The sequence below is a fragment of the Fukomys damarensis genome, unplaced genomic scaffold (assembly GCF_012274545.1).
Source record: "Fukomys damarensis isolate Sample0158 unplaced genomic scaffold, DMR_v1.0_HiC HiC_scaffold_21, whole genome shotgun sequence".
Lineage (NCBI taxonomy): Eukaryota > Metazoa > Chordata > Mammalia > Rodentia > Bathyergidae > Fukomys > Fukomys damarensis.
The window spans coordinates 19,209,730-19,236,006 of NW_022900933.1; the positions used below are offsets into that span (position 1 = coordinate 19,209,730).

General features: G+C 37.7%; 2 protein-coding genes across 7 annotated transcripts in view; both read right to left on the reverse strand.

The window, feature by feature from the left end:
• Nucleotides 1-11,657, reverse strand: part of Noxred1 (NADP dependent oxidoreductase domain containing 1) — a 32,726-nt gene extending 21,069 nt beyond the window's left edge. Inside the window, exons 1-2 of one of the 4 annotated variants that reach the window (XM_010645578.2) lie at nt 11,221-11,657; nt 10,618-11,015 (exon numbers count right to left, since the gene is read on the reverse strand). In XM_010645578.2, coding sequence (XP_010643880.1) covers nt 10,618-10,772 — 155 coding nt within the window. In that variant the 5' untranslated portion in view covers nt 10,773-11,015; nt 11,221-11,657. Of the gene's footprint in view, nt 1-10,617 lie in introns of all 4 variants that reach the window. The other 3 variants (XM_010645577.2, XM_033766699.1, XM_033766700.1) reach the window with 3 other exon arrangements.
• A 667-nt stretch (nt 11,658-12,324) lies between these two features.
• Nucleotides 12,325-26,277, reverse strand: part of Vipas39 (VPS33B interacting protein, apical-basolateral polarity regulator, spe-39 homolog) — a 30,592-nt gene continuing 16,639 nt past the window's right edge. For 2 of the 3 annotated variants that reach the window (XM_010645575.3, XM_010645576.3), the window contains 9 exons: nt 22,951-23,024; nt 21,031-21,106; nt 20,437-20,571; nt 19,528-19,569; nt 19,127-19,216; nt 17,248-17,334; nt 16,420-16,509; nt 15,949-16,053; nt 13,689-15,254 (listed from right to left, as the gene is read on the reverse strand). In XM_010645575.3, coding sequence (XP_010643877.1) covers nt 15,234-15,254; nt 15,949-16,053; nt 16,420-16,509; nt 17,248-17,334; nt 19,127-19,216; nt 19,528-19,569; nt 20,437-20,571; nt 21,031-21,106; nt 22,951-23,024 — 720 coding nt within the window. In that variant the 3' untranslated portion in view covers nt 13,689-15,233. Of the gene's footprint in view, nt 15,255-15,948; nt 16,054-16,419; nt 16,510-17,247; nt 17,335-19,126; nt 19,217-19,527; nt 19,570-20,436; nt 20,572-21,030; nt 21,107-22,950; nt 23,025-26,277 lie in introns of all 3 variants that reach the window. The other variant, XM_010645574.3, reaches the window with a different exon arrangement.

Below are 26,277 nucleotides of genomic sequence, written 5' to 3' on the forward strand. Positions count from 1 at the left end.
TTTTGTTGTTTTGTGTTCTATCTCTGTTACTTTCTCTCTCTGCTGAGTTTCACAGGTTGATTATAGTGGAAAGACTTTGTTGCTAGTACGGAGCTCTCTTTAGTTAGTGTCTGCTTCTCAATGATGCACTCTGGGCATGACTGACTATAGGTCTTTTCCTCTTGTTCCATAATCTAACCACCCCCCTCGATTTGGGAGGGGAGAATGAAGTATAATTGGCCCAGTGCAGTTCTCTGGTAATGGACCACGGGACTGTTAGTGACACAGAGGCAATCCAGATATTGGCATACAGAGAAAACCAATTAACAGCAACAACTACACAATTAATAGGTACAATTGGCAATAGCAATAAAATGAGCAACAGTAACAGTGTCAAAGACAAACTGGATATTGATATACCATAAGAACCAATAATGTACTACCCTTAATCATGGAAAGAAATCTACGCCATAAGCACCAAGACAAGCCAAATATTGACACATGGTAAATACCTACTAAAAGCAACAATTATACCACCCTGGCAATATAAAATAATTAAACAGTAATAGCATACAGTTAACCACCTAAAGATTAATAAAACTTATGGTCATACTAACTAGTAGTGATAGAAGGGGTGAGGACTGAGAGGGGAAAAAAAGAAAAATCAAGCAAAGGGAGATGAAGAGAAAGAAAAATGACATAAAGGATCCTATTTAAGAGTAAAAGAAAATTAACAGAATTAGATAAAAATAACAGAAATGAACAGAAAATTTAAGAAAAAAAAACATAATAAAGAAAAAATTAAAAGAAAAAGGAAGAACACCGCTTCCCAAAAAACTAATGAGTAAAGAAAAATTAAGCCCCCCCCCCAATTTTTTTCTGGACATTTTAATGGTTTCTTTTCTGAATCTGTGGTCTTGGAATCTAGCAAGTCAGAGATTTCTCTGCCTAGCTTTATGGCCTGTGGGCTTATGAGTCACCCCCTAACCCCACTTCCAGGAACCCCTCTGTCCATACACCCCAGGCTGTGGCAACCATCTAAACTGAAGCATGTCCTTGTTTGCATTTGTACATGGAAGAGAACATTGACCTCTGTGCTAGATGTAGGCAGCTGCATTGGGGTAAAAGCAGACTACTAGACTTAAAGCCACCACTTTCAGACCCAGTTGCTTCTGAAAGTCACACACATTAGGTCTGACTTCTCATCAGAGAGGGCAGCATCTCGTGTCCTTCCCCACCTGAGCTTAAACTTAAGAGGTCTATGTCTAGTTTGCCTCCGCTCCATGACTTTTCTTGTGGCTGTCACTCACTATGGAAGGTTAACACTGGAAACCCTGGAGTTTTTCTGTAGTCGTTCTGTGGCTCGGTCTTAAACAGTTAACACCTTCTTCAAATAACTCCTGAGTAAACCCTCTCAAATATGGTGGAGAATACACTGAATTTCTTCCCCAATTCTAGCCTGCTGTGCAGAAGCAGTCACTTTTGGAGTAAAACTCAATGCTGTTTTTGGAGTTTACAATAGCCATGGGCTTTTCTCAAGGCTAGCACTGCTGGCCTGGTCTTTTCTTTTTCTGGAGCTGCCCAACTTCCAGGTTTACTTTCTCTGTCTGGTGATCAGAGTTCAGTTGGTTGATTAATCAGAGCCTCTGCTACCCTGTGCTAAGGGGAAGAGGGAAAAAACACAGAACAGGCTTTGAGTTGGTCAGTGGCTATAGTCAGGACACAGAATCCATGGGCATGGAGTTGGTCAAGGTCTAACATGGCTCTGGTGAGTTCCAGGGTCTCTGGATCCCTGGGCAGCCTCCTCCTTGGTCCTCATACTGAAATTTAATTGCTATTGTGACTGAAGGGAGATGGGATATTTGAAAGCTGATTGGGTCATGAGAGCTCTATCCTTGTGAGTGGGTTAATGTCATTATCATATGAGTAGTTACTTACTTCAGGAATGGTTGTTATGAAAACCAAGCTCGCTCATATGCATGTTCTCTTACTAGTTCCTTCATTCTCTCACAGTGTGAACTGTGGAAAATAAATTTCTTTATAATTTATGCACAGTATTATTAGAACAAGCAGAGAATGAACTATGACAAGATGTAAAAATCAGGTTGCTGATTCAAAAATCTTTTTTTTTTTAATCAGGATTGAACTCTGGATCTTGAGCTTTCAAGGTAGGCATGGCACCACTGAGCTAAATCCCTGGTCCCTCCTTTCTTCTTTTTTTTTTTTTTTTTTGGAACCAGGGATCAAACTCAGGACCTTGCATTTGCGAGGCAGGAGGTGGAACCACTGAGCTAAATTCCCGGCCCACCTTTCTTCTTTTTTAATGTAGGCATTTACTTCTACAAGCCTCCCTCAGTATTGCTTTTCCTATATCTTGTAAGTTTTGGTATATTGTTTCCATTTTCATTGTCTGAATTTACTTTTTTCCCCCCATTAAATTTATTGGTACATTTAAAGCAAACAATAGTTACATTTATCACTGGGATCTTGTACCTTTACATGATATGTCTTGGTTATTTTTTTCCCCATAACCCTGCCCTCCCTTCACCCCCTCCACCCTTCCCTATTAACAAAGACTTTGTTTCAATTTTTTTCACATTTTTGCTTTTCCCTTACCCCTCCCCTTCTCACTCCTCCTTTAGCCCTTTTCTTCCTATTTCACACTATCAATTATATCATTTGAACCTTATTTACACTTTTAGCTTTTCACACCAGAGAAACTATTTGGTATTTACTCAAGTGTGTTCTATTTATTTCACTTGAGTGTAGCCTCAATGTACATCCATTTAGCTATAAATGTCTGTAGTTTCTCATTCTTTATGGCTGAGTAGTACTCCATTTTATAGAAAAACCACATCTTCTTTATCCAGTCTCCAGGTGATGGGCATTTGTGTTGTTTCCAAGTTTTACCTATTACAAACTGTGCTGCTATAAACATGGGTGCACATATATCACTGTGGTGTGTGATTCTTTTAATTCTTTTGGAAAGATACCCAGCAGAGGGATAGCTGGGTCAAATGGAATCTGTAATCCTAGTTCTTTGAGGTATCTCCATATTGATTTCCACAGTGGTCGCACCAGTCTGTGCTCTCACCAACAATGGAGAAGTGTTCCTTTCTTCCCACAGCCCTGCCAGCATTTGTTATGATTTCTTGATAGCTGCCATTCTTTCTGAAGTGAGGTGGAATCTCAGTGTTGTTTTCATCTGCATCTCTTGAATGACCAGTGATGTGGAACATTTTTTAATATATTTATTTGCTGCTTTTACTTCTTTGTCTGAGAGATGTCTGTTCATTTCAGATACCCATTTTTGAATGAGGTCTTTGTATTTGGGGGGGTTCTGATTTTTTTCAGTTCTTTATATATTCTAGATAGTAGTCCTTTGTCTGAGGAGTAGCTGGTAAAAATTTTTCCCACATTGTAGATTATCTCTTAGCTCTGTTGGTGGTTTCTCTTGAACTGCAAAAACTTTTTAATATAATGAGATCCCAGTTGTTGATTCTTTGTGCAAGTTCTCATGCTGCTGAAGGTTTGTTCCTAAAGTCTTTTCCGATGCCAATGCCTTCAAGAGTTCTACCTAATTTATTTTCCAGTAAATTTAGCGTTTCTGTTTTGATATTTAGATCTTTAATCTACTTGGATTTTAATTTAGTGCATGGTGAAAGGTAGGGATCTAGTTTTAATCTTTGGCAAGCATTTGACAAAATTCAATACCCACTCATGATAAAAACCCTACAGAAAATTGATATAGATGGCCTTTATCTCAACCTCATAAAGGCTGTCTATGGAAAACCAACAGTCAATATCATACTAAATGGTCAAAAACTGAAAACCTTCACATTAAAATCAGGAACAAGACAAGGATGTCCACTATCACCTCTGCTGTTCAATATAGTTCTAGAAACATTAGCCACAACAACTAGACAAGAGAAAGATACAAAAGGAATAAAGATAGGAAAAGAAAGCTAAACTGTCACTATCTGCTGATGATATGATACTCTATATAGAAGACCCAAAAAACTCTGCCAGAAGACTTCTTGACTTAATTGACAGATTCAGCAGAATAGCTGGATACAAAATCAATACTTCAAAATCAATAGCCTTCTTGTACACAGATAACAGAATCACTGAGATAAATTAGCAAAACAATTCCTTTTACAATAACATCCAAAAAATGAAATATCTAGGAATCAATCTAACAAAGGAGACAATAGACCTCTACATGGAAAACTATAGCACTCTGAAAAAAGAGATAGAATAGGATATAAGAAAATGGAAAGATATCCCTTGCTCCTGGGTAGGAAGAATTAACATAGTGAAAATGGCCATACTTTCAAAACTGCTATAGAGATTCAATGCAATCCCCATTGAAATCCCAACAGTATATTTCACAGAACTTGAGAAAACAATCCAAAAATACATTTGGAACCAAAAAAGACCTAGAATAGCAGAAGCCATTCTAGGCAACAGAGACATGGCAAGGGGTATCACAATTCCCAACTTGAAACTATACTACAAAGCCACCATGATAAAACAGCATGATACTGGCAAAGAAACAGACCCAAGGATCAATGGAATATATTAGAAGATGCAGAAACAACACCAGACATACTCAGCTGACTCATCTTTGACAAAGGAGTCAAACATCCTCATTGAAGGAAAGATAGCCTCTTTAATAAATGGTGTTGGAAAAACTGGCTTTCAACTTGCCAAAGATTAAAATCTGAAATTACTTTTTTTTATTTTTTGAGACAAAGTCTCACTGTTCAGGCTGGTCTTGAATTCACTATGTAATCCAAGCTGACCTCAAACTAGTAATGATCCTTCTGCCTCAGCCTCCCAGGTGCTGAAATTACAGGCATCCACCACCATGCCCTACTATCTGAATTATTCTTTTTTATTAGTGTATGTCTGTAGTACATACTCACACCACTTGTGGTAAATTGATACATGTATATGAATTTTCAAAAGATCCTGTGTATTTGTCCAATTCTCCCTTTGTAATTCATTTTTATTTTCATCCTATTGTGGTGAGAAAAAAAGATGGCACGATTATCTTAAGTTTAATACTTGTTTTGTGGCTTAAAGTGTGGTCTATCCTGGAAAATTGTTCATGTGTACTTAAAAGTGTTTTCTCTGGCTATTGGGAGGAATGTTCTAGATTTGTCTATTAGGTTTCAATTGATCTACTGTATTATTCAAATATTTGTCTCCTTATTGATCTTCTTTCTGGTTGTATCTATTGAAAATGGTGAATTTAAATCTCTTTTCATTACTGAGTACTTTCAGTTCTGTCAAAATTTTGTTCAGATATTTGCTTCTTGTTTGTTTCTTTGTTTTTGTACCAGGGATTGAAGTCGGGGCTTGCAGTTGTGAGGCAGTTGGTGGAACCACTGAGCTAAGTCCCCAGCCCTGGTTCATGTATTTGAATGTTCTGACATTAAGTACATATGTTATAGCTTCTTAATGAAATCATCTTTTTATCATGTCATTCTTTGTCCTTCATGATAGTTTGACTTAAAGTCTTATCTGACACAAATATGCCTATTCTTATTCTCTTATGGTTACCGTTTGCATATAATATCTTTTTCCATTTTTTCATTTTCAGCTTAGTATCCCTCAGAAATCTAAACGGAGTCTCTTGTAGATAGTGGATCTTTTCTTTTTTAATCTTATTTTCTTATCCATCGAGCCATTCTGTCTTTTGAATTTAATACATTTATGTTCAAAGCAATTACTGACAAGAGCAGCACTACCTCTTGCCATTTTGTTCATTGCTTTCTGTATGTCTTTTAATTATTTTGTTCCTCTTTTCAACTACTGGTCTTGTGTTTCACTTTAAAAAAACAAGTAATAATATTCTATGATTTTCTTCTCATTTTTAAAAAATCAATTTTATTTTATCCCATTCCCCCCAAGTCTCCCTCCCCTATATACAAAAGCTTATTTCCGGGGTTTTTCCTTCTATTTTCCCTTCTGTTGCTTCTTTCCTTTCTCCTTCCCCTCTCCCTTATTCCCCTTCCCATCTTAATACTTTCTTCCCATTTTCCAACATCCATTATATATCTCAGTCCTTATTTCCACATTCAGTTTCTCACACCAGAGAAACAATGTGGCATTTAAACATATATGTCTGATTTATTTCACTTAAGAGTATGGTCTCAAGGTCCATCCATTTAGCTATAAATGTCCGAAGCTCATCCTGCCTTATGGCAGAGCAGTACTCCATTGCATAAAAAAAAAATACCATCTTTTATTTTCTTTTGTGTATCATCCATAGGAATTTCATGTGTATGTGATCATGTATGGGAATTACACAAAAAATCTTGCAGCTTTAATAACCTATTTTAAACTGACAGCCTTACTTCAATTACACAGAAAAACCTGCTAAGGTAGTGGCACATGCTTGTAATCCCAGCATTTGGGAGGCTGAGACAAGAGGCTTGCCATGAGTTCAAGGCCAGCCTGGAATACATAGTACAACCCTGTCTAAACAAAACAAAACAAAAAACTAGCCCTTTGCATCTTATCCCATGTCTACTTTGTATTGATATCACAAATTATATCTTTTTGTATTTTGTATCCGGTAAGTTTTATAGTTATTTTTCATGCTTTTATCTTTTAAACCCTATATCAGAATTAAAAATGATTTATGCACCACCCATTATAACATTGAAGGGTTATATACTTACATACATATTTATATTTACCAGAAGTTTAAACTTCCATGTAAAAACCTAGTGTCTTTTAATGTTTAAGGGACTCTTTTAGCATTTCCTGTTAAGGCATGTCTAGCAATGACAAATTCCCTTATCTTTAGGAAGTCCTTTTTCTTCTTGATTTCTGAGGAACAGTTTTGCCACTTATAGTATATTTTGTGTGCTTCAAATGATTTTATTTTCTTTCAACCATAATGATATACAAATTTTGTCCCTAACCAGGGGGTCTATACACATAGGAATAGCCATTCCACTCACATGTAAGCAAATGCTACTTCTTGAAATGGTCCCACTGTGGACCCTCTGGTCATCCAACCCAAGTCACCCCCTGGCCTGGCTTTGTCTTCACTATATTATGTGGTCACTTCATTGAATCTCATTCTATCATTCTAGACTTTAACTTTTCCATGGCTGCCATGACGTTGCCATGTTTTTTACATAGGATGTGTCTGACCTTTACTGCTTTGCCACCACTTTTGGGTCCCTGAGCCTGGTCAGCACTATAACCCCTAAAGACTGGTTCCCCTAACCCTCTTTTGCTGAACCACTTTTCCCTTTAGGCAGCATCTTTAGAATTTGCCATTGAATTCCAGATACAATATTCTTTCAGCTCTTTGAATATATCAAACCACTTCTTCTGGCCTGCTATATTTTTGCTGAAAAAGAAAACAAAAACAAACAAACAAACAAAAAAAACCAACACTGATAACCCTATAGAAGCTCCTTTGCATATGAGTTGTTTTTTTGATGGGTTTCATATTCCCAAAGTTTGTTTTACTGTAGGACTCTTTGGGTTCATTCAAGTTAGAGTGCTTTGAATTCTTGAATTTAGTTGTCTATTTCCTTCCTCAGATTTGGAAAGTTTGGGGGCCATTATTTCTTCAAATAAGTTATCTACCTCACTGTCCCTTCTTAAATTTTCAGAATGCACATATTGGTCTGCTTAATGGTGTCCTGAGTCTCTTAAACTTTCTTTACTTTATTCTTTTTGTTGCTCAGACTTAGTAATTTCCACCTTGAATTCACTGATTCTTCTGCTTGATTAAGCCTGATGTTGAAACCCTCTTGTGAATTTCATTTCAGTTATTATATCCTGCAGCTCAAGAAATTTGGGACTTAAAAAAAAAGTTTCTCACTTTCACATACTGTTTTCCTGATTTCATTTAAATGTTCACCTGTCTTCTCTTGTAGCTCACTGAGTTTTTTGTTTGTTTGTTTTTGTACCAGGAATTAAACTCAGAACCTTGTGCTTGCGAGGCAGGCGTGGTGCCAGTGAGCTAAAATCCAGCCCTCACTGAGCTTCTTTAAAAATATGTTGAATTCTTTAAGTAATTCACATATCTGCTTCTTTAGAGTTGGTTTTCAGACTGTTAAGTTTGTTCCCTTCATCGAGCCACATTTCCTTGATATGCTTTCCTGGGGTTTGGGAAATTAAAAAAAGAGCCACCTCTCTCAATCTTTATAGTCTGCTTTCATACGGGAAAAGACCTTTACCAATCAACTCAGTGGGAGATTTTGGAATGCTCTCAAGCCTTTTCTGGGCAATGTATCTTTTGGGGGCTTTTGTTTATAATTTCCCAATTAGAGAGGGTTGGTTGCCTGTTTTGTTTGGCAGGAGTTTGTAATCTCCTGCACTCTGGTGTCTTTCTGTGGTACTGCAGGTTCTCTGTGCTGTAAAAACCACAGCTCTTCTTTGTTCTCAAAGTACACTGGTTCCCTGTCAAGCATGAAAAGTTGGAGTGTACAGCATACTGTATATTCCACTTGTCTCTCTCCACAGTAAAAGCCAGGTGTTCTTTCCTGATCATATCACACTGTACTGGTTTAGGGAAGGGACTACCTCAAACTATAACCATTTTCATTCATCCTTTCAATGAACCTGTTAATGACTTTGTTCTTGCCTGGTACACTGCAACTTAACTGGTTTCTGGAGTTCTCACACAGGCTTTTCAGACCATTTACTTCTGTTAAGTCAGTGTCTCTGTGGAGTTATGAGATCTTTGACTTCCTATTCTTCTACCTTGTTGATGTCACTCTCAGTTGTCAATTTTCATTGCTATTGGGATGAGGGAACCCTTCTCTTACCATGCACCTCCTCTTTCCAGTTTGCTATTCCACTTTTGAAGACTTGAGAAACTAGATAACTAACTTTGCTTTTGTTTTATTTTGTTTTGTTAGTACCCAGGAATCAAGCTCAGGACCTTGCACTTACAAGGAACGTGAGTTGGCACTGAGCTAAACCCTCAGCCCCCTAGGTAACTTTGCTTTTTAAGAGTGTTAGAATTTATAAAAATAAATGTTTTATGAAAACAAACAGACCTAAAAAACTGAGGATAAGAATTTGAGACTAAAAAAGACCAATAAAAAGGGGTAGGAAAACACAACCAAATACCAAAACTCATCCACACTCTTCAAATAAAAGATTGTATCTCAATCTTTCATATGAATAAACAGAATGGTGTTCACAACAAAAAAAAAAAAAAAAAAAAAAAAAAAAAGAATTTGAGATTAAGGGGGTCAGGGATTTAGCTCAATGGTTCCGCCACCTGCCTTAAAGCACAAGGTCCTGAGTTTGATCCTCGGTACCCCCCACTAAAACAACAACAACAACAACAACAAAAAGCAGCATTTGAGACCAGTCTTTTCAGAGATTCACTTCCAGTTTCTGGTTCTGGATGTGTTTCTTTTTCTTTTTATCTTTCTTTTTGTAGTACTGGGGCTCAAAATCAGGACACTGCATTTGCAAGATTGCAAGACAGGCACAGCACCAATGAGCTAAATCCCCAGCCCCTGGATGTGTTTCTCTGGCTCATGATTAACAAAGTCTGACCTCAGAATACATGAAGTATTACTTTTATTGTTATAAACAACATCATTTGTTCTGTATTTTGGTAAAAATTAGTCTTTGGTACAACCAGTAAGTTTATATATCCTTATCAATAGGCCAGGAAGCAAACTCACTGAGAAGCCTGCCTTCTTGGGTATAGGTTACACATATTAAATATGACCAATTCATATCTGGTCCCATAGGAGAAACCAAAAATATAAAGAGCAAAATAAATAATAGGAAACAGGGAGATAGACTATTTGCAAAAGGGAAGAAGACCAAGAGACAGAGAGAGGGTGAAGAAAAAGGAGGGAAAGGAGATGGAAGAAAAGAATTAAGATCTGCTATGTACATGTACCAACACCCCACAATGAATGTGATCATTATGCACTGCAAACATGTACTAATAAAAATAAAAATTTAAACAAGCAAACAAAAAAATCTAGTCCCATCATGTAGTTCATCTAATTTCAGAAAAAAAGTCAACTTGAATAGAGATGACCTATGCTCTAAGAGATACCTAAATCACAAAATCCAGAACCCTAATTCTAGGTATTTGGTTCACACACACCTCCTATTCAACTGTCTGGAGCCACAATGTAGAAAGGTATCAGAAACCAGGACTGAACTGAGAGCTTCTCTGAAAATCACTGGTTTCAAGAAAGTCATCTGGTTATAGGGACTGTAAAATCCCAGGTGGCTTTCCTGTCATGGAGCATTCCACTATTTGGTTAACCCCAAAGGAATGAACTGACCCCACTTACAGCCAATAACAGACAAAGAATGGCTAATCATTAACTGCTATGGAGCATAATTCTGGTAATCCTAACAGGTAATGAATGAATCAGTGAGTGATAATTTAATCAATCCACCCACTGAAAGGAAATCATCACTGATCTATAATTTATTATATAACCATGGCCAGGAGACTCCAGAATTGGATATTCCTAGTCCTTTCAGAGAAATAGTGACTGTGGGTTAGAAAAGGAAGAAAAATAATCCCCCTGCTAAATTTATCCTCCAATTTAAAGTTTAAGTCAATTCGATTCTCAGCCACTTATCTATCTTCTTTAACTTGGATACCTAGCTCACCTCAAATTTTGGAATAGCTTGCAGAAGAAGACTGCATGGGCACAGGCCTCAATCATTAGTCCCCGAGAACGGCCCCGCAAATAGAGCCAGGAACGATCTTCCTCTGAAATCCCATACTCAAACTGCAGGGACTGAAGGTCTTCTAGTATGTCCATTTCCAAGCCACCATATCCTGCAGTGACACATGCCAATCAATTTGGCTCCCTACCCTAGAAGAACAAAGGCTTATGCAGGAGGGCTTAGGTATGATGATGTGTGCTGAGGTCACAAGTACTTGTGATGGTGAAATTCAGCACCTCATTCAAATTCAGGCTACAGGCATTTTTTCAGCAGGTGAATTTCCATTAGCAGTAGGTTTCAGAGGTATTCTTGGGCCAGGATGACCTCCCTTCCATGACCTAGGTTTCAGAAATATGACCAACCAAACAATTAGGACCTCATTTCAAAGAAACTGCCCTTTTTCACTAAATGCTGGGTTCCCCCCACAGAGTAGAAATAAGCCCCAGCTAAACATCACTGTCCCTTATCTATGGCTAAGGCATCTAGATTTTTGAAAATAAACCTTGAGTTATATAAACCTAACTACATACATCTCTCACTAACCACACAGAGATTACTCAGCAACACACAGCCTTTCAATGGCAGAGCTCTTCTCAGGACTTCTGATCCAGGCAGGTAAAAAATTATATTTCTAAGAATTACCCAAGAAAGCTGTCATTATGACTCCAGATCACATCAGTCTGATTTTTAAAGGGGCCAGACTCACAGGTCTTCCTGACCTAAACATGAGGATACAAGTTCCTTTCCCTATTTGTAGAAATACTATGCCAGACCAGTACAGAACCTTTTGGGGGGTTGACAAAATTTTACTTTTTGCAGTCTGAAATATCATACATATCTCAGCACTACTTGAGTTATATTTCCAATTCTTTTTGTATTTAAGAAATCAGTTATGAATTTTATAGTAATGATGAAATTAAGATCAGAATTTGAAACTACTTGAGTCTCTAGTCCTCTTGATAAATTTAAAAACAAAAAGTACTGAGGCAAATTCACCTAACATAAAATTAGCCATTTTATACCAGGCATGGTGGTACATGCCTGTAATCCTGACACTTGGGAGGCTGAGGCAGGAGGATAGCTGCGAGCCCAGCTTGGGCTACTTAGTATGTTCAAGGCCAACCTGGACACATAATGGACCCTGTCTCTAAAAAACAAAAATTAGCCATTTTAAAGTGAACCAGTTAGTGGTACATTCAGAATTCTCTGCAATGACCTCTACTGTAGAACAAGGAAACGCCATTCACATTAAGTAACAACTTCCTACACTTTCCCACCCAGAACCACCAATCTGCTATCTCTGGATGAACTGTACCTATTCCAAGTATTTCATATTAATGAAATCATACAATATGGGACTGTCTGTATGGCTTCTCTAAAACCTCTAATAGTAAACATGCTATGTCACAGGTTAGCATAACCTTAAAAGCCATGTCCCTAGCACTTGAAGTGAAAAGCATGGAAGTTTTTATCAAATCTAAGAAATATTTCCTTATACCAAAACAGTGTGGTAGGGCTTTCTAATGTTGCAAATGATATTTCCTGCTCAAAAAAAAAAAAAAAAAAAAAAAAAAAAAAAAAAATAATTTTGACAAAAAAAAAAAAAAAAAAAAAAAAAAGAGGAACTCACAACTTCCTAAATCAGCATGACTAATGCAGCACATATTCAGTTGAACAGACATGAATTCTAGTTCTACCCTTTATGGATTCTCAAAAACAGAGACTCAGTTGTAGCTTTATAATTTGTAATATTATTACAGACAGCTAAGCTAGGAGAAACATTATAGGCACTGATAAGAGCTTGAGAGTCAGGACAAAGGTAAAAACATTACAACTGTAGGGGCAGGCACAACTGTTGGAAGCCAGGACTCAAGAGAAAGACAAACTGACCCGGCCTAAAATAAGTGGTAATATACTGGTCTAATGAAGTCTAGATAGACATCAGTCACCTCAGTGTGACCAAGACCCTTGGACACTTCTTCCTGAAAAGTTCTTTGTTCCTTCCATGTACACTTACTACATGACTTACTTGCCGATTGACTGTTATCTAAGTGACTATACTTATAATCATATTGGTTGATCATAGCTATAACTTATTGTACTCACTTGGTTGTCCTGTATAAAACTTCCCCTAAGATGTGGGGTCCTTGGCAACCCACTTTCGGGTCCCCACCTGCCTCTAAGGAACTGTATCTTTCCTCTCAATAAATATTTCCAACTCTTAAGCTCATTCTTTGATTTTAGGGAACATGAACTTGGCATATCAAACATCTAATAGGTTTGGAGTTATATTTCCCCTATATCATTTGGAGGTCCTATGTCATTTCTTATATCAATATGACTTGGGCAGGCTGAACTCTTCTCCAGCTTTCCCTTCCTTATGTATTTCTACTTATGGTGAACCACAGAAGATATTTTTGTGAAAAACCTAGGAGGCAGAAATGCAACAGCAACTACTTTGTATTTCAGCTTGCAGGCTGGAGCATGCACTTCTATAGTTCACACACATTGTTGCCAATATGTTGGGTACTTTGTTGGTGTGGGATAGCAGCTGGGCCTGTAACTGCTAGTCCTTCCCCAGGTCCTCTTACAGTTGCTAGGCCACCAGCTTCTTCTGCAGGATCCCACTCCATCAAAGTTAGAGATGGTGAGGATAAAGCTGAGTCCAGGCCTATTTTCATGGGTTCTAGCTTGTCCATGCTATCTCTCACTTTACATCCATTTTCCCTTCCTAACCACCTGCTCTAAGAATTTCAAGCTTTTCCATCAAACATGAAAACAAACATCTTATGCCAATTGTTTATCCAGCTGCCATACCTAAATAAGATTCCCGTAACAAATGTTAGATTAGATTATGTATATACACTCCTATATACACTCCTGCTTTTTTGATTGAACTGTAACTGATACACACTAGTTAATAAATTACCACTGTTTGTCTGAAGGTAAGCCAATAACTCTAACACACCTTAGCAATTAAACTCCTATTTCTTCAACAGGAAGGATAATCAGGAAAGGAACAAAATATGAGGTTACCTGGAATTGCAAAGGTGATTATAAAATGGAGGAGCAAAAAATGCAGTCTAATTTCCTTATAAGAAGGTTTCTCAATATTGGTATTTCCAACATTTTGGGAAGGAAAATTTGTTGGGGAGGAGGTCTTTTGCATTGCAGGGTATTTATACTTTGCCTCTCCCAAGTGTGGCAATAAAAATATCTTTGGGTATGGCCAATGTCCCAGATGAGAACCATGTTACTTTAAAGCATACTGTGCATCTCTGAAGGAGCATCATGTATTTTCTTCCTACCACTTCCACCATTCCAGACATAGGAGCATAGCATGCCCCATTTTTCACTGAAGACAAGTCCAGAAAAAAAAGGACTCACCAGGACCACACAGCCTGTCAGTGGCAGAAGTGGAAAAACAAGTCAGGTCTTCTGTCTCTCAGCTTAGTGCTGTTAACCACCCAAAGCTGAACTTTGCCATAACCACCCTGACAGGTGCTAAGAGGCCACTGGATGCAGTCCTGGACACAGACTAGATATGGAGCAATTATTGCACAAAACAACTGGGCAGGGAAGAGAAGGCACCAAGAATGAAATGGCTTTATTAGAAGCTAGGCATATCAAGAAAGCCCAGTTGAGTCACAGAAAAGAGGTTGATATTGGTACAGGGAACAAACTAGCATTACAGAATATCTTCTCAAAAGTTAAGTGTGAAAATAAAACCTCCATCTAAGTATTTAAAAGAAATGCTATTGAGTTTAGCCCAGGTGAAACTTCTGAATACTTTCAGTGAAATAATGAAATTTTCCTAAAGGGAGAGCTCTTCAGCACTGCTGAATCTGAGCTCCATACAAGTTGTGGGGTCTGGGAGAGAAGGAAAAGATAAGAGGGATATCTTATCACCCAAATAAGGTCATCTCAGAGTGCAGCTCAGAGAGGGACTCTAAATTTTTGGACAAAGAGTAGACTGAAGCAGCAGAGGGATTCTGGCTGAAGAAACACACATCTGGGAGATGTCTGTCATAAAGTAGAGGGCTCTGTGCAGAACAGTTTAGGTGTGTGTCCAGCAGGTCCTGAGCAATATTGGCACCCTTTCCTGAGGCCCTTGGAAGACAGCCTTTTTGTTTCTGTTCTGACTTCCTTCATAGCAAAACTGCTAATACCCATAATTAGCTGAGTAGAATCGAGTAGCCACCTTGTGTCACCTCTTCCTCTTACTCTAGGAAACGTCCTTTCTGGAGCAGTCACTTCTCAAACAAGAGAGATCTTACCCAGTGTGGGCCCCCACCTTCACATGAGCACCAAGTGGAGAGTATCTTTCTCATGAGTCAAAGCATTAGATCTTGGCTCTTAGACAATGTGCCTTAGACAGAAAGTCAGTCTGAAGCTACCTGTACCCAGGTGCTGGTTTCTGTCTCAAGAGTAGCAGGCATTGCTTGTTGATGATAGGCCCAAGAGATATGATGCTGTAACTCTCTCAAAGAAGAGCTCTCTACTTCCATAGGCAGGAAAGGAAGAAATGAGGCAGGTTTCCGGGCAGCTAATGTCACTCAATTCTTCCACCGAATTTGCTGTGGAAAGAACAAACAATGAACATGTGTGATCAGTTTCCACTTATCCCTACAGAGAGAGGTAGAAGGAAGGCAGTAAATGAATGTAATAAACGAAGGAAGTTCATATAAGAAAAAGGAAAATAAGGATTAAACTGGGGAGGTGAGGAGAATTATTTTAAATATGACAGTGAGTTCACTTATGAAGAGATGGATTAAATATCTATTCTGTATTTTACAGAACGCCTGATTTAGGGCACTTCTTCTGGTCTGCTCTCTTCAGGACCAAGATTCTCTAGCTTTAGGTTACCTATCCTAAGTGCCAAAATACATAACAGGAAACTAAGTTCTAGGATAACAAAAAGCTCAGTAATTTCATATTATGAAAGATGAACCAGTTGTACTCTCCAAATAGCAGAATCTATTTTGGCTACTTCTTATGTCCAAAAGGTAACCACATCCATCCCCAGGAAACTACATAGTCTGGATATTCTGAATCTGTAACATCTGTTTTATAGTTCTACTCTGCTGATATGTTTAACAATGATCAGAGCATCACAATTAAGTCTCAATTGAAGCAGTGTTTTTGACAGCTTGGCCCACAGGCAAATCTTATATCCACGTGGTTCTGCTAGTCCTAGAAACATACATTTGATACTACTTTGTGAGCTATCTACATTCTAGGATCACTGGAGGGGAAAATATAGCTGCTCACCGAGCTGCTGAGAATGGCATCAATTTTCTCCTCCTCTGCAGATCCTTTGTCTACCTTGCCCCTATATGCAAGCAACTGCTGACGATCCTTCAGGTCTCGGCAGGTCTGTACAACAAAATAATACAAACCCCAAATCAGCCTTCTCTAAGGGGTAATTTTATTTTATTTCTTTTTGTCACTATCACTTTGACCCAAGATTCAAGGAGAGGCCAAGAGGCTACAGTGAGGTGAGACACCCACAGAACTTCATTCAGAGTTATGTAACTTAATCAGTTCTGATTTCTCTAAATGCAATAAATTATAAAAGCATAGAGAAACCAATCAGATAATGCATGAGTGCAGGTCTCTTGTCACACCACTTTATCTAATCAATATCTAATAGAAGCATTTCAGGATCTAGAACTGAGAATACTGTAATCCCCCACTATCCACCTAGGGTCTATCTTAGGTTTTCACTTCTTGGGAACTCACCTCAATGACGACATCATGGCATTTGAACTTAGTGGCTAAGTTCAACTTTGTGTCCATATCTTCCACTAGATTGACATACTCTTGTAAAATCTGTGGGAAAGGGTATTTCTAATTAATGATTCCTAGCCCTATAAGCACAAAATGTATAGATGGGGGGAAAAAAGTTCTAGGGCCTGGGATGGAGCTCAGTGGCATCTTGCTTCTGAGTTCGCTCCCTGGTACCAAAAGAAAAAGTTCAGTATCTAATGTTTACAATTTCTATCATCAATCATAAAACTAGTTTTGTAGTGGGAAAAGAGAGGACCCCAGGCAGTACTTCCCTGCTGCCTCAGGAGAAAAAGGAAGATCACACTCTTCCTTATCCTACAGCCAGATCCACATGCCAACAAGGCACCATTCTAGAGCTGATCTCACACTGTATGCATTATTTCCCAGTGTCCTTTTCTTAACAAGTTATCCTTCTGGATCATTTATACATCCATTCTCCACATGGCCAAACATAGTAAATACTCCTCAGAGAACACAGTCCAGGATTACTTCTTTTTTTTTAATAACTTTTTTTTTTTTGGTACCAGGGATCAAATTGGGGACCTTGCGCTTGCAAGGTAGGCGGTGGAACCACTGAGCTAAATCCCCGGCCCCAGGATTATTCCTAAAGGGAAGAGAACATCCCTCTCTGGCCTTTTCTATCTCAAGGCCCCATGCAGCAACCACTGTACTGCCATTAAGGGAAAACCAGAACAGGTGAAGACTTTATCACTGAACAATAACAGGCTAAGTTAGGTCACCAAGAGTATTCTGTACCCACCTCTCTTTAGGAGCTATTACCTGGACAGGGGCACAGTTTTTATGTAAAATTTCCACAACTCGATGGAAGCCAATGGGTGCTCTCTTCTTAGTATAACCCAACCAGTTCTGAAAAAGGAAGATGGGAGAACAATACGTAGGCCAGACATAGTCAACACATTCTGAGCTAGTCTCTCTGGTCAGACCAGAATAACATGGTAGCAAGGTATATAGATAGGGGGAGGGGAATAGAGAAATGCCGAGAGATGAAGTTTTCAAAAAAGTCAAAGGATAGAAACAGTTAAAGGCATAAAACAGATTTTTAAAGCTATAGATACTAATGCAGGAAAACAAGTCTGTGAAATACTACTAAACAAGTAAGTAAGTACTTCTATAAATTTACACAGATGTTTAGTTGTAAATTTATGAAGGTCTGGAAAGATACCGATCAGACTTTTTCAATAGTGTTTACCTTGAAGTACAGGGTGAACTAGGGGCAACGAAAGAAGAACTTCTTTAAAAACAACTTTTTTGGGGTGCTGGGGATTGAACAAGGGACTTGAACATGCCAGGCATGCACTCAACCACTGAGCTACATCCCCAGCCCTCTCACTACATATAACCTTGCTAGACTCTGATAAAGTTATGTTAGCTTTGGTAGTTATGCAATTAACTAACAAGAAAAAAAAAACCAAAAAATTCTCAGACCCCTGATGTAAAAAAAATATTGTTTTATGGCTAAGATAAGAAGATAACAAATTCAAGGCCAGCTTGGGTAACCTAGCAAGACCTTGTCTCAAAATAAAGTAAAAACAGTGATGGGGATATTGCTCAGTTGTAACAAGTGTTTGGCCAGCATGCACAGGACCCTAACTTCAATCCCCAGTACTGGATAAGAAAAAAAAAAGAAAAGTGGTAAATGTTGGTGAGGGCATGGGGAAAAGGTAACTGTTATGCACTGTTAGTGGGAATAAATATTGGTGGGGTCATTATGGAAAAGAGCATGAAGTTTCCTAAAGAAATTAAAAACAGAGCTACTATTATTACCCAGTAATCCCTCTTTTGGATATATTCCGAAAGAAATAAAATCACTTCCTCATAAAGATATCTGCATTTCCATATTCTTAACAGCCAAGTTATAAAAGAGAAGTTAAATGTTTGTCAGGAAATGCATGGAAAATCAAAGTTTGATGTACAATATATATGTACATATACAGACACACAATGAGACAGTATTTAGCCCAAGAAGATCTTGCCATTGTGACAGCATGGATGAACCTAGAGAACATTATGCTAGGTAAACAAGCCCAACACAGAAAGAAAAATATCCTATGATCTTACTTATATGGAAGATCTAAGAAAAAGTCAAATACATTGAAATAGAAAACTGTGGTTTCCAGGGTCAGGGGAAATAGGGAGATGTAGGTTAAAGCATATGAAGTTGCAGGAATGTATGATAAATAAATCTAGGGAGCTAATGTGCAGGAGGACTATACTTAATAATATCATACTGGTTTTTTGAGACAGGGTCTCACTATGTAGTTGAGACTGACCTGGAACTCACTATGTAGCCCAAGCTGGTCTTGAACTCACAGAGATCCTTCTGCCTCAGCCTCCCAAGTGCTGGGATTACAGGCGTGCGCCACCACACCTGGCTGCAATTTACTTTCAAATAGTTTTTTAAAATGCACATGTACAAAAAAGGAGAAAACTAGGTAATATGGCAAAATGTTAGTAAATTAGTGAAACAGTTATAGATTCTTGGTCATTATACTATTCGTCCAAGTTTTCATTAGGTTTGAAATTTTGGAAAATAAAAAGTTGGAGGAAAAATGTTAATCAGTAATTATAATTTATATAATGATATGGCCCTTCTTTCACTTAAGACCTCAGCAGCACAGAACAGTTTCAGAGCACTCACCTTTGTAGTAAAGAGGGCATCAACATCATGCCAGGCTCGAAGCTTGGCACGAGCAGCCAGGGCTGTCAGCACATACTGTTTGTCTGGGATCTAGAAAGGAGAGATCAAGAAAAATTAAGGGAAAGTAAAAATGAATCGATAGAGATATTTGAGAATTTTAGAGAAGATAAGTACACCCTGATTGACTGATTCTGTCCCTTAAAATCACAGTCATCAAGAACCCACTACCTTCAGCACTGCTGCATACCATTCAGTTAAAAGCTGCTCTCATGTCCCACAAACTCATTCTACCTTTAATCTTAAACAGCAAAGAACCTACTGCCTAAGGTTACCAAGCAACACCCATTTCATTCAGTTACTCTGATACTACATTTACAAAACACTGCCCAATGTATATTTACCTTAAATGTCTTCTTCAGATTGATGGGACTGCTAAATGTCCCCTAGGAAGAAAGCAGAGGAAGAACTTTAGTAGACAACTCAATCTCCCATTTTCTTTTTTTTTCCTTTATTAATTTGCAGTTCATAATGATAACATTCACCATAGGAAATTGTACATGTACATAACACATTACAATTCTACTTTGCCCTCTTCCCTCAACCCTCTCACTTTCTTTTCCACGATACAGACTTTCTTAAGTCCAATGTCTTAACCACTCAGCCATTCTGGTACCACAACACTGACTTTCTCTCACTCTGTACCTATTTAAACCCAGAAATTAATTTATGAGAAAAACTTCAGAGTCTAATGGGAGATGAACACAACCTAGCTTATCAGGAATTGGATTAATATAGATGGTGCTTTTTCTAGTTTTTTGCTAATCCAATTAAGGGAAAAATATATAAAACTCAAAAGTTGAAAAACAACAACAAAAAAAAACAGTGCTACCTGACCTACTGCTCTTCACTACACTATTATCAATCCACTGGAAATTATGGATTTTTGGGGGGGTATCGGGAATCGAACTCAGGACCTTGGGCTTGCACGGTGTCCCTGAGCTTAAAAAAGAAAAATCCCTGGCCTGGAAATTATGGAATCTTTGAACAGAGACTGACGGAAGCCAGCATCAAAGAACGTGCTATGCTAGCATGCCAGCTCACTGAAAACCCTTATTCACAAACCCTTACAAATCTCTTTTCATCTCTTAGCTCACTCTTGCTGAGAGCCAGAAAAACTTCCAGGTGGGTTTCTGAGAACTATATGCACACACTGTTAACAGAGTACATAAAAATACTGCACTGGATTTGAACTATGGTTTTCTGGGCCATGCAAGTTTGTGGGATGTTTTCCTTTCATATTGTGCTTATACCTCAGCCTCCGCATAATGATAGAAGCAGGAGTAAAAAAGTGTTGTCACTAGTGGCATGTTGAGGATGGAAGCTTTGCGGGGATGCTTTCGGAAGATCTCAGTCTGTCCTGCAGATTCTAGATGTCGATCATTAGCCTGTAGTAGAGTGAGCCAAAAGGAAAAAAACAAACAATGTGCATGAAGTGGTAGCAAAAAAAAAGAAACCTTTCAATACTACAACAGTTATTTTTTGCCACCCTACCAATGAAGCAAAAATGTAAAGAGAAAAAGAAAAAATTGCCTAGGATATCTCAGGGGTTACAATACATAAAATAATCATGGAACTAATGTTGGATGAAGCAGCTAAAAAAAAAGCAGTGATGACACAGAAGATCTGAGATTTGGAGGAACTACTTCCAGGTCAGCAGCAAATGAGAGAAAAGGATGCATAAAAACAACTGAGGAAGCAGGTATCGTGTAGAGGGAGGAAATGAAAGGTTTATAAAGACTGCAACAGGAAATGACTAGTATACCCAGAGCATAGAAGGCTCTTAGATGCTGAATGGCATTGGGCCTGGGCACTAGAGGGGAAATTACAGAGATGAAGAATCTAACCTCAATAATGATCTGCCGTTCCAGGAGTGTGTAATGGTCTTGTATATGTGCAGAATCTTCTGCTGAAAATGGCAAACTGGAGGGCCAGATGGTTAGTATCTCTTTCTTATGTAAAAACAAAACAAATCCAACTAAACCAAATCATCACCATAAGGATAGAGACTCATGGTGCTTCCTAAGTCTGACCTCAATTCTCTGTATCTATTAAAGGCATAGACAGAAAAGCAGAAAACAGAGTAGACCTTTGCCTAAATTTTGGGTTCAAGATTTCTGCCGATTCAAGAGGGATCCTGAAAGTCCACAAAATACAGTCATTAGTGATTTTGCTATGGTATATATAAAAATCATCTCATTTTGGGAGCTGGATGTTCAGTGACTGTCTCAAAGCTAGTAAGTGAACCTAGCCAACTACTCATCACCCACATCCCAGTGAAGCTCTGTGGCTCATGTCACGCATAACTCTACTTAAAGGGCACTTTGTCATTTGCCATTTTTTATTACAGAATAATAAAGTAAATTCCATAGCATTATGGTAGGTTTGCAGACTGGCAAAGATTGCAAAAATCAACACAAATGTCAAAGTTCCTTCTCTATATTTTTATACATAAAGAAGCTAAGGGACAGTGTCTTGCTTAAAAGTCATATGGTACATCAATAGGTAAGGCCAAGAATAGAAGACAGATTTTAAACTCTGAAGTCATAGTATGATCCTTTAGCAAGTGTTTCGTTATCCTTCTACTCAACTCACTCTAGGAAGAATTATGAAATTCAATTACATTATTCTAAAAGTAAATCACAACAAATCTTTGTAACACATAAACAAGCAAGAGGTTCTAACTATAATTACTCCTCTTTTCATTTTTCTGAGGCTGTATGACACAGCTCAGCATTTAGGACATTAAAACTAAGGATTTCACTGACTGAAACAAATTTCTGAATGTGAAGCTTAGAAATCATGTGACTTGAAAAATAGCTGGAAAAAAACACTGAACCCGGAGATGCAAGGACTATTGGCAGACTCTATACCTGTCTTGAGAGATATGGAGAAGTTTCAGCTCAATATAAGGAAACACTTTTCAACAATGAAGGCTGTTAAAAAATAAAATTCGTTACTCCCAAAAATATTGAGCACTTCACCACAGGAATAATATTATTTGGGACTGTATATTTACAAGGATTTATATGCTGGATAAAAGCTTGTGGAGATTCAAGGACCAGTAACATACACAAAAAAATAACGTAAGGTCCACAAAGAGCTGCCAGCTTTTTGTTTTATTATATAAGGTTATTTTAAAAAGTTACTACAGCTGGGGATTTAGCTCATTGGTGCCACTGCCTGCCTCGCAAGCACAAGGTCCCCAAGTTCAATCCCTGACACCAAAAAGAAAAAAAATTACTATCAAAAAAGAGAAGAGGTGGGAATAAAATCTAAGAATAAAAGATACTCTTTCAAATTAAATAGATTTAGCTTTAAGAAAAAAACTCACTACATTGTCTTTTTTTTTTTTCCTGGTACTGGGGATCGAACTCGGGAACTTGCAAGGCAGGCAGCAGAACCACTGAGTTAAATCCCCAGCTCTGTATTATCTGTTTTTCTAAGCTTACCATGAACCAGGGAAAACTGTTTGGCACTAGTATTTGAGAGCCACTGAATAAGATAATGTTTAATGATACTGGTATGATTCATTAACTTTTACTTTCCTATCAATTCTATCCTTTTATTCTTTTCATTCCTTTTGTATAGAAGTATTAAAACTTTTTTTTTTTTTTTTTTGAGACAGGGTCTCATTGTGTAGCCTAGGCTAGCTTTAAACTCACAGCGATCCACTTGCCTCAGCCTCCTGAGTGTGGGACTACAGGCAGGAGCCACCATGCCTGGCTCAAAGGTTAAACTTAAAATGATTTCTTTCCCATACTTACCTAATGCAGGTCTTAAGAAATTCTTTTCGTTTCTCAGGATCCTGAATATTCAAATGCTCTCGATAATGGGACAGCTATAAAAGACAGAGGAAAGTTTTGAGCCATTCTTTTCTCCTTAGAAGAGAGAGGTAGTTGTGTAAGTAGACTCTTCATGTTTAAAAAAAGCAAATTCTTTATTCTCAAGGATTCTTTCCTCTTGGGGGAGGGGAGGAGCAAAGTGATTCAAAATCATTAGAAGACTTATCTTTAATTGCACTGTCCAATACGGCATCTTCTTTCCCTAACTGGTTAATTTAAACGAATTAAAAATTCAAGGCCATTATTAAAGTATTTAAATAGTTGTAAGTGACTAGTGGCTAACATCAGAAAGAACAAATGAAGAATATTTTCATTATCATAGGAAATTGTATTGGACAGTGGTGATCTATAATGAAGCACTCAGTAGACAGAGTACCTACCTTTATCCTGAGTTTGGCTTTACTCTCAGTATTTAACCAATTATAGCTATTATATTTTAGCCTTAGCTTTTGATTTTGTTTTTTATTTTGAAACAAGGTCTCAACTCTGTAATTCAAGCTGACCTCAAACTCATGATGCTGCTGACTCAATTCCCTGAGTCCTGGGCTTGTGCCACCACACCCAACAAACCTTAGTTTTTTTCAAGGTTCTGGGAATCGAACTCAGGACCTTGCCTTGCCAGGCAGGTGTGGTGCCACTGAGCAAAAATCTTCAGCCCTTGAGCCTTAGCTTTTAAAAGGTCAAAGAGCTACCAAAAAAAAAAAAAAAAAGTCCAAAGAGCTGAATGTTCATTTTTCAACATATTTTGGGCATCCTCAACAATGTGTATGATTAAGAGTAGTATATCATGTAAATAACAATAACGGTACGAGACAGGGGATGTATTTCAGTGGCACTACACCTACCTGGGGAGTGAAAGGTTCCGAGGTCAGTTCCCAGTGTTATGGGGGACAACGTAAGTAACATGAATAGGATATGCCATTCTGATAAACTGTTCATAGCTAACTATTCATATTCAACTACTATAGGTTCTACATGTAATTTACAGAGAAGTCTTGTTATGTGTTTTCTGTTTTAAAATTATAAAAGAAAGGTCTGATGTAGGGCTAGGGAAATAGCTCATTGTTAGAGTGCCTACTGAGCATGAGCCGGGCCTTCGTTCATCAGTACCACAAACTCTGAGGTATAAACGTCTAGCTGTTATTATAAGAGTTAAATGATACCATTAGTAATGATTCTGAAAGCTGTAATTTTATGTAAAATTACTAGGCCAGGGATTTAGCTCAGTAGTGCTGCTGCCTGCCTTGAAAGCACAAGGTCCCAAGTTAAATCCCTGGTACCCAAAAAAAACCTCAATAATTAAAAACTTTCCAGGCCGGGAATTTGGCTCAGTGGTTCCGCCGCCTGCCTCACAGTGCAAGGGCTTGAGATTGATCCCCAGTACCAAAAAAAACAAACAAACAAAAAACAAAAAACTTTCCAAGAAGTGAAAAATAAACAGATTGATATGAAAAATAAAACAAATTGATCAAAACATAAACATAATGATATCACTATTAAGAGTACAATATATCCTTTCAGAGCCAAATGATGTATATTAAAATGTAAATGACAATGTAACAGGATACAGAAATGATATAGTTTAGTGTTTGTAAGATATTTGGTATTTGTGCTGCCGAAGAGAGCACATGTAAAATATTTGGTATACAATCATTTATAATATTAAAGAAAATAACTTCTAAGAAGTATATGGGCTGCCAGGGACTTAGGTTGGCAAGAGCAAAGTCCTGAGTTTGATTCCTGATACCAAAAAAAAAGTGAGGGGGTGGGGAAAGAAAATTGTGTAATGTATATGTCCAATTTCCTACATTAAATGTAATCACTATGTATTGCAAGCATGTACTAATTTTTAAAAAGTATAGTTAATTTTTTGTTACTCTCATTTTGCCCTAAGTTTTTCAAGAAAGTCTACTTGGGAAACTTTCATATTCTAGGATAAAATAAAAGTAGACTATTTGCCACTTCCAAACCTTTCAAGACTGGAGAACTCTAAATTTATATACAATATGCATCCTCAATTCAAACATAATGATATGAGAAAAAAGCTTTTATAAAAAACAAGTTATGCAAAACATTTATTTTTCATTAACCACACTTCAAAACAACAAAGCTTTTAATAATGTACTATAAAGAAAATTCTTTACAGTATTGAACCTATGGAGGTTAAAAAACATAAAACTTGGACCAGGGATTTAGCTCAGCAGTGTCACCACCTTCTTTGCTAGTGCAAGGTCCTGAGTTTGATCCCAGATACTGCAATAAATAAATAAATAAATAAAACTTTTCAAATGAATACTATAGATTACTAACCATTTTTGATAGATTTTTGAAACTTTCTCAAGACTTAAGTAAGTACAATTCCTTTTTTAAAATGTTACTGAAAAAAATTTTCCTTAATTATATCTTGCTGTGCAAAAAAGTTAATATTATTAAACAGGCCAGATGAATGTATGTATGCATTGGTATCATCACAAATATGTGATACGGTAATAAAGGAAAAATCCTTCTTTAACAATGCTGAGAAATTCTTATTTCTATATTATGTCATACTTTAAAAAATGGTTCACTAAATTTTTAATAATACAATTAAGTTGGTGAAATTTCAGACTCATTCCAATTCATTCTGATTGTGAAAATCTGCCAAAAATTAATTTTCACACTTGGCCACTGAGCTCTCAGTCAGAACTTGTACTAGTCTGGGTGTGGTGGCACATGCCTGCAATCCCAGCACTCGGGAGGCCTAGACAGGAAGATCATTGTGAGTTCGAGGCCAGCCTGGGCTACACAGTGAGTTCAGGGCCAGCCTGAACCACAAAGGGAGACCCTGTCTTGAAAAACCAAAACAAAAAAAGTGTATACTGGATGTATCACTAGCCTGACCTACCTTCACTCGTGACCTACATGGTTTCTTATCCTCTCAGCTGTTAACATTTTCTTCAGTGTTAGAAGCCAAAACCCAAGAACTCCTAACAAACCAGGACTTGAAAACAACTAAAAAAAGAAATTACAAATTGATCAGGCCAGTTTTTATTCATTAAAATTTTTTTCATTAAAATTTATTCATAGCCAGGTGTGGTGGCGCCCGCCTGTAATCCCAGCACTCGGAAGGCTGAGGCAGGAGAATCGCTGTGAGTTTGAGACCAGCCTGGGCTACATAGTGAGTTTCAGGTCAGTCTCAACTACATAGTGAGACCTTGTCTCAAAAAAAAAAAAAAAAAAAAAAATTTTATTCATAAGCCCAAGCATGTT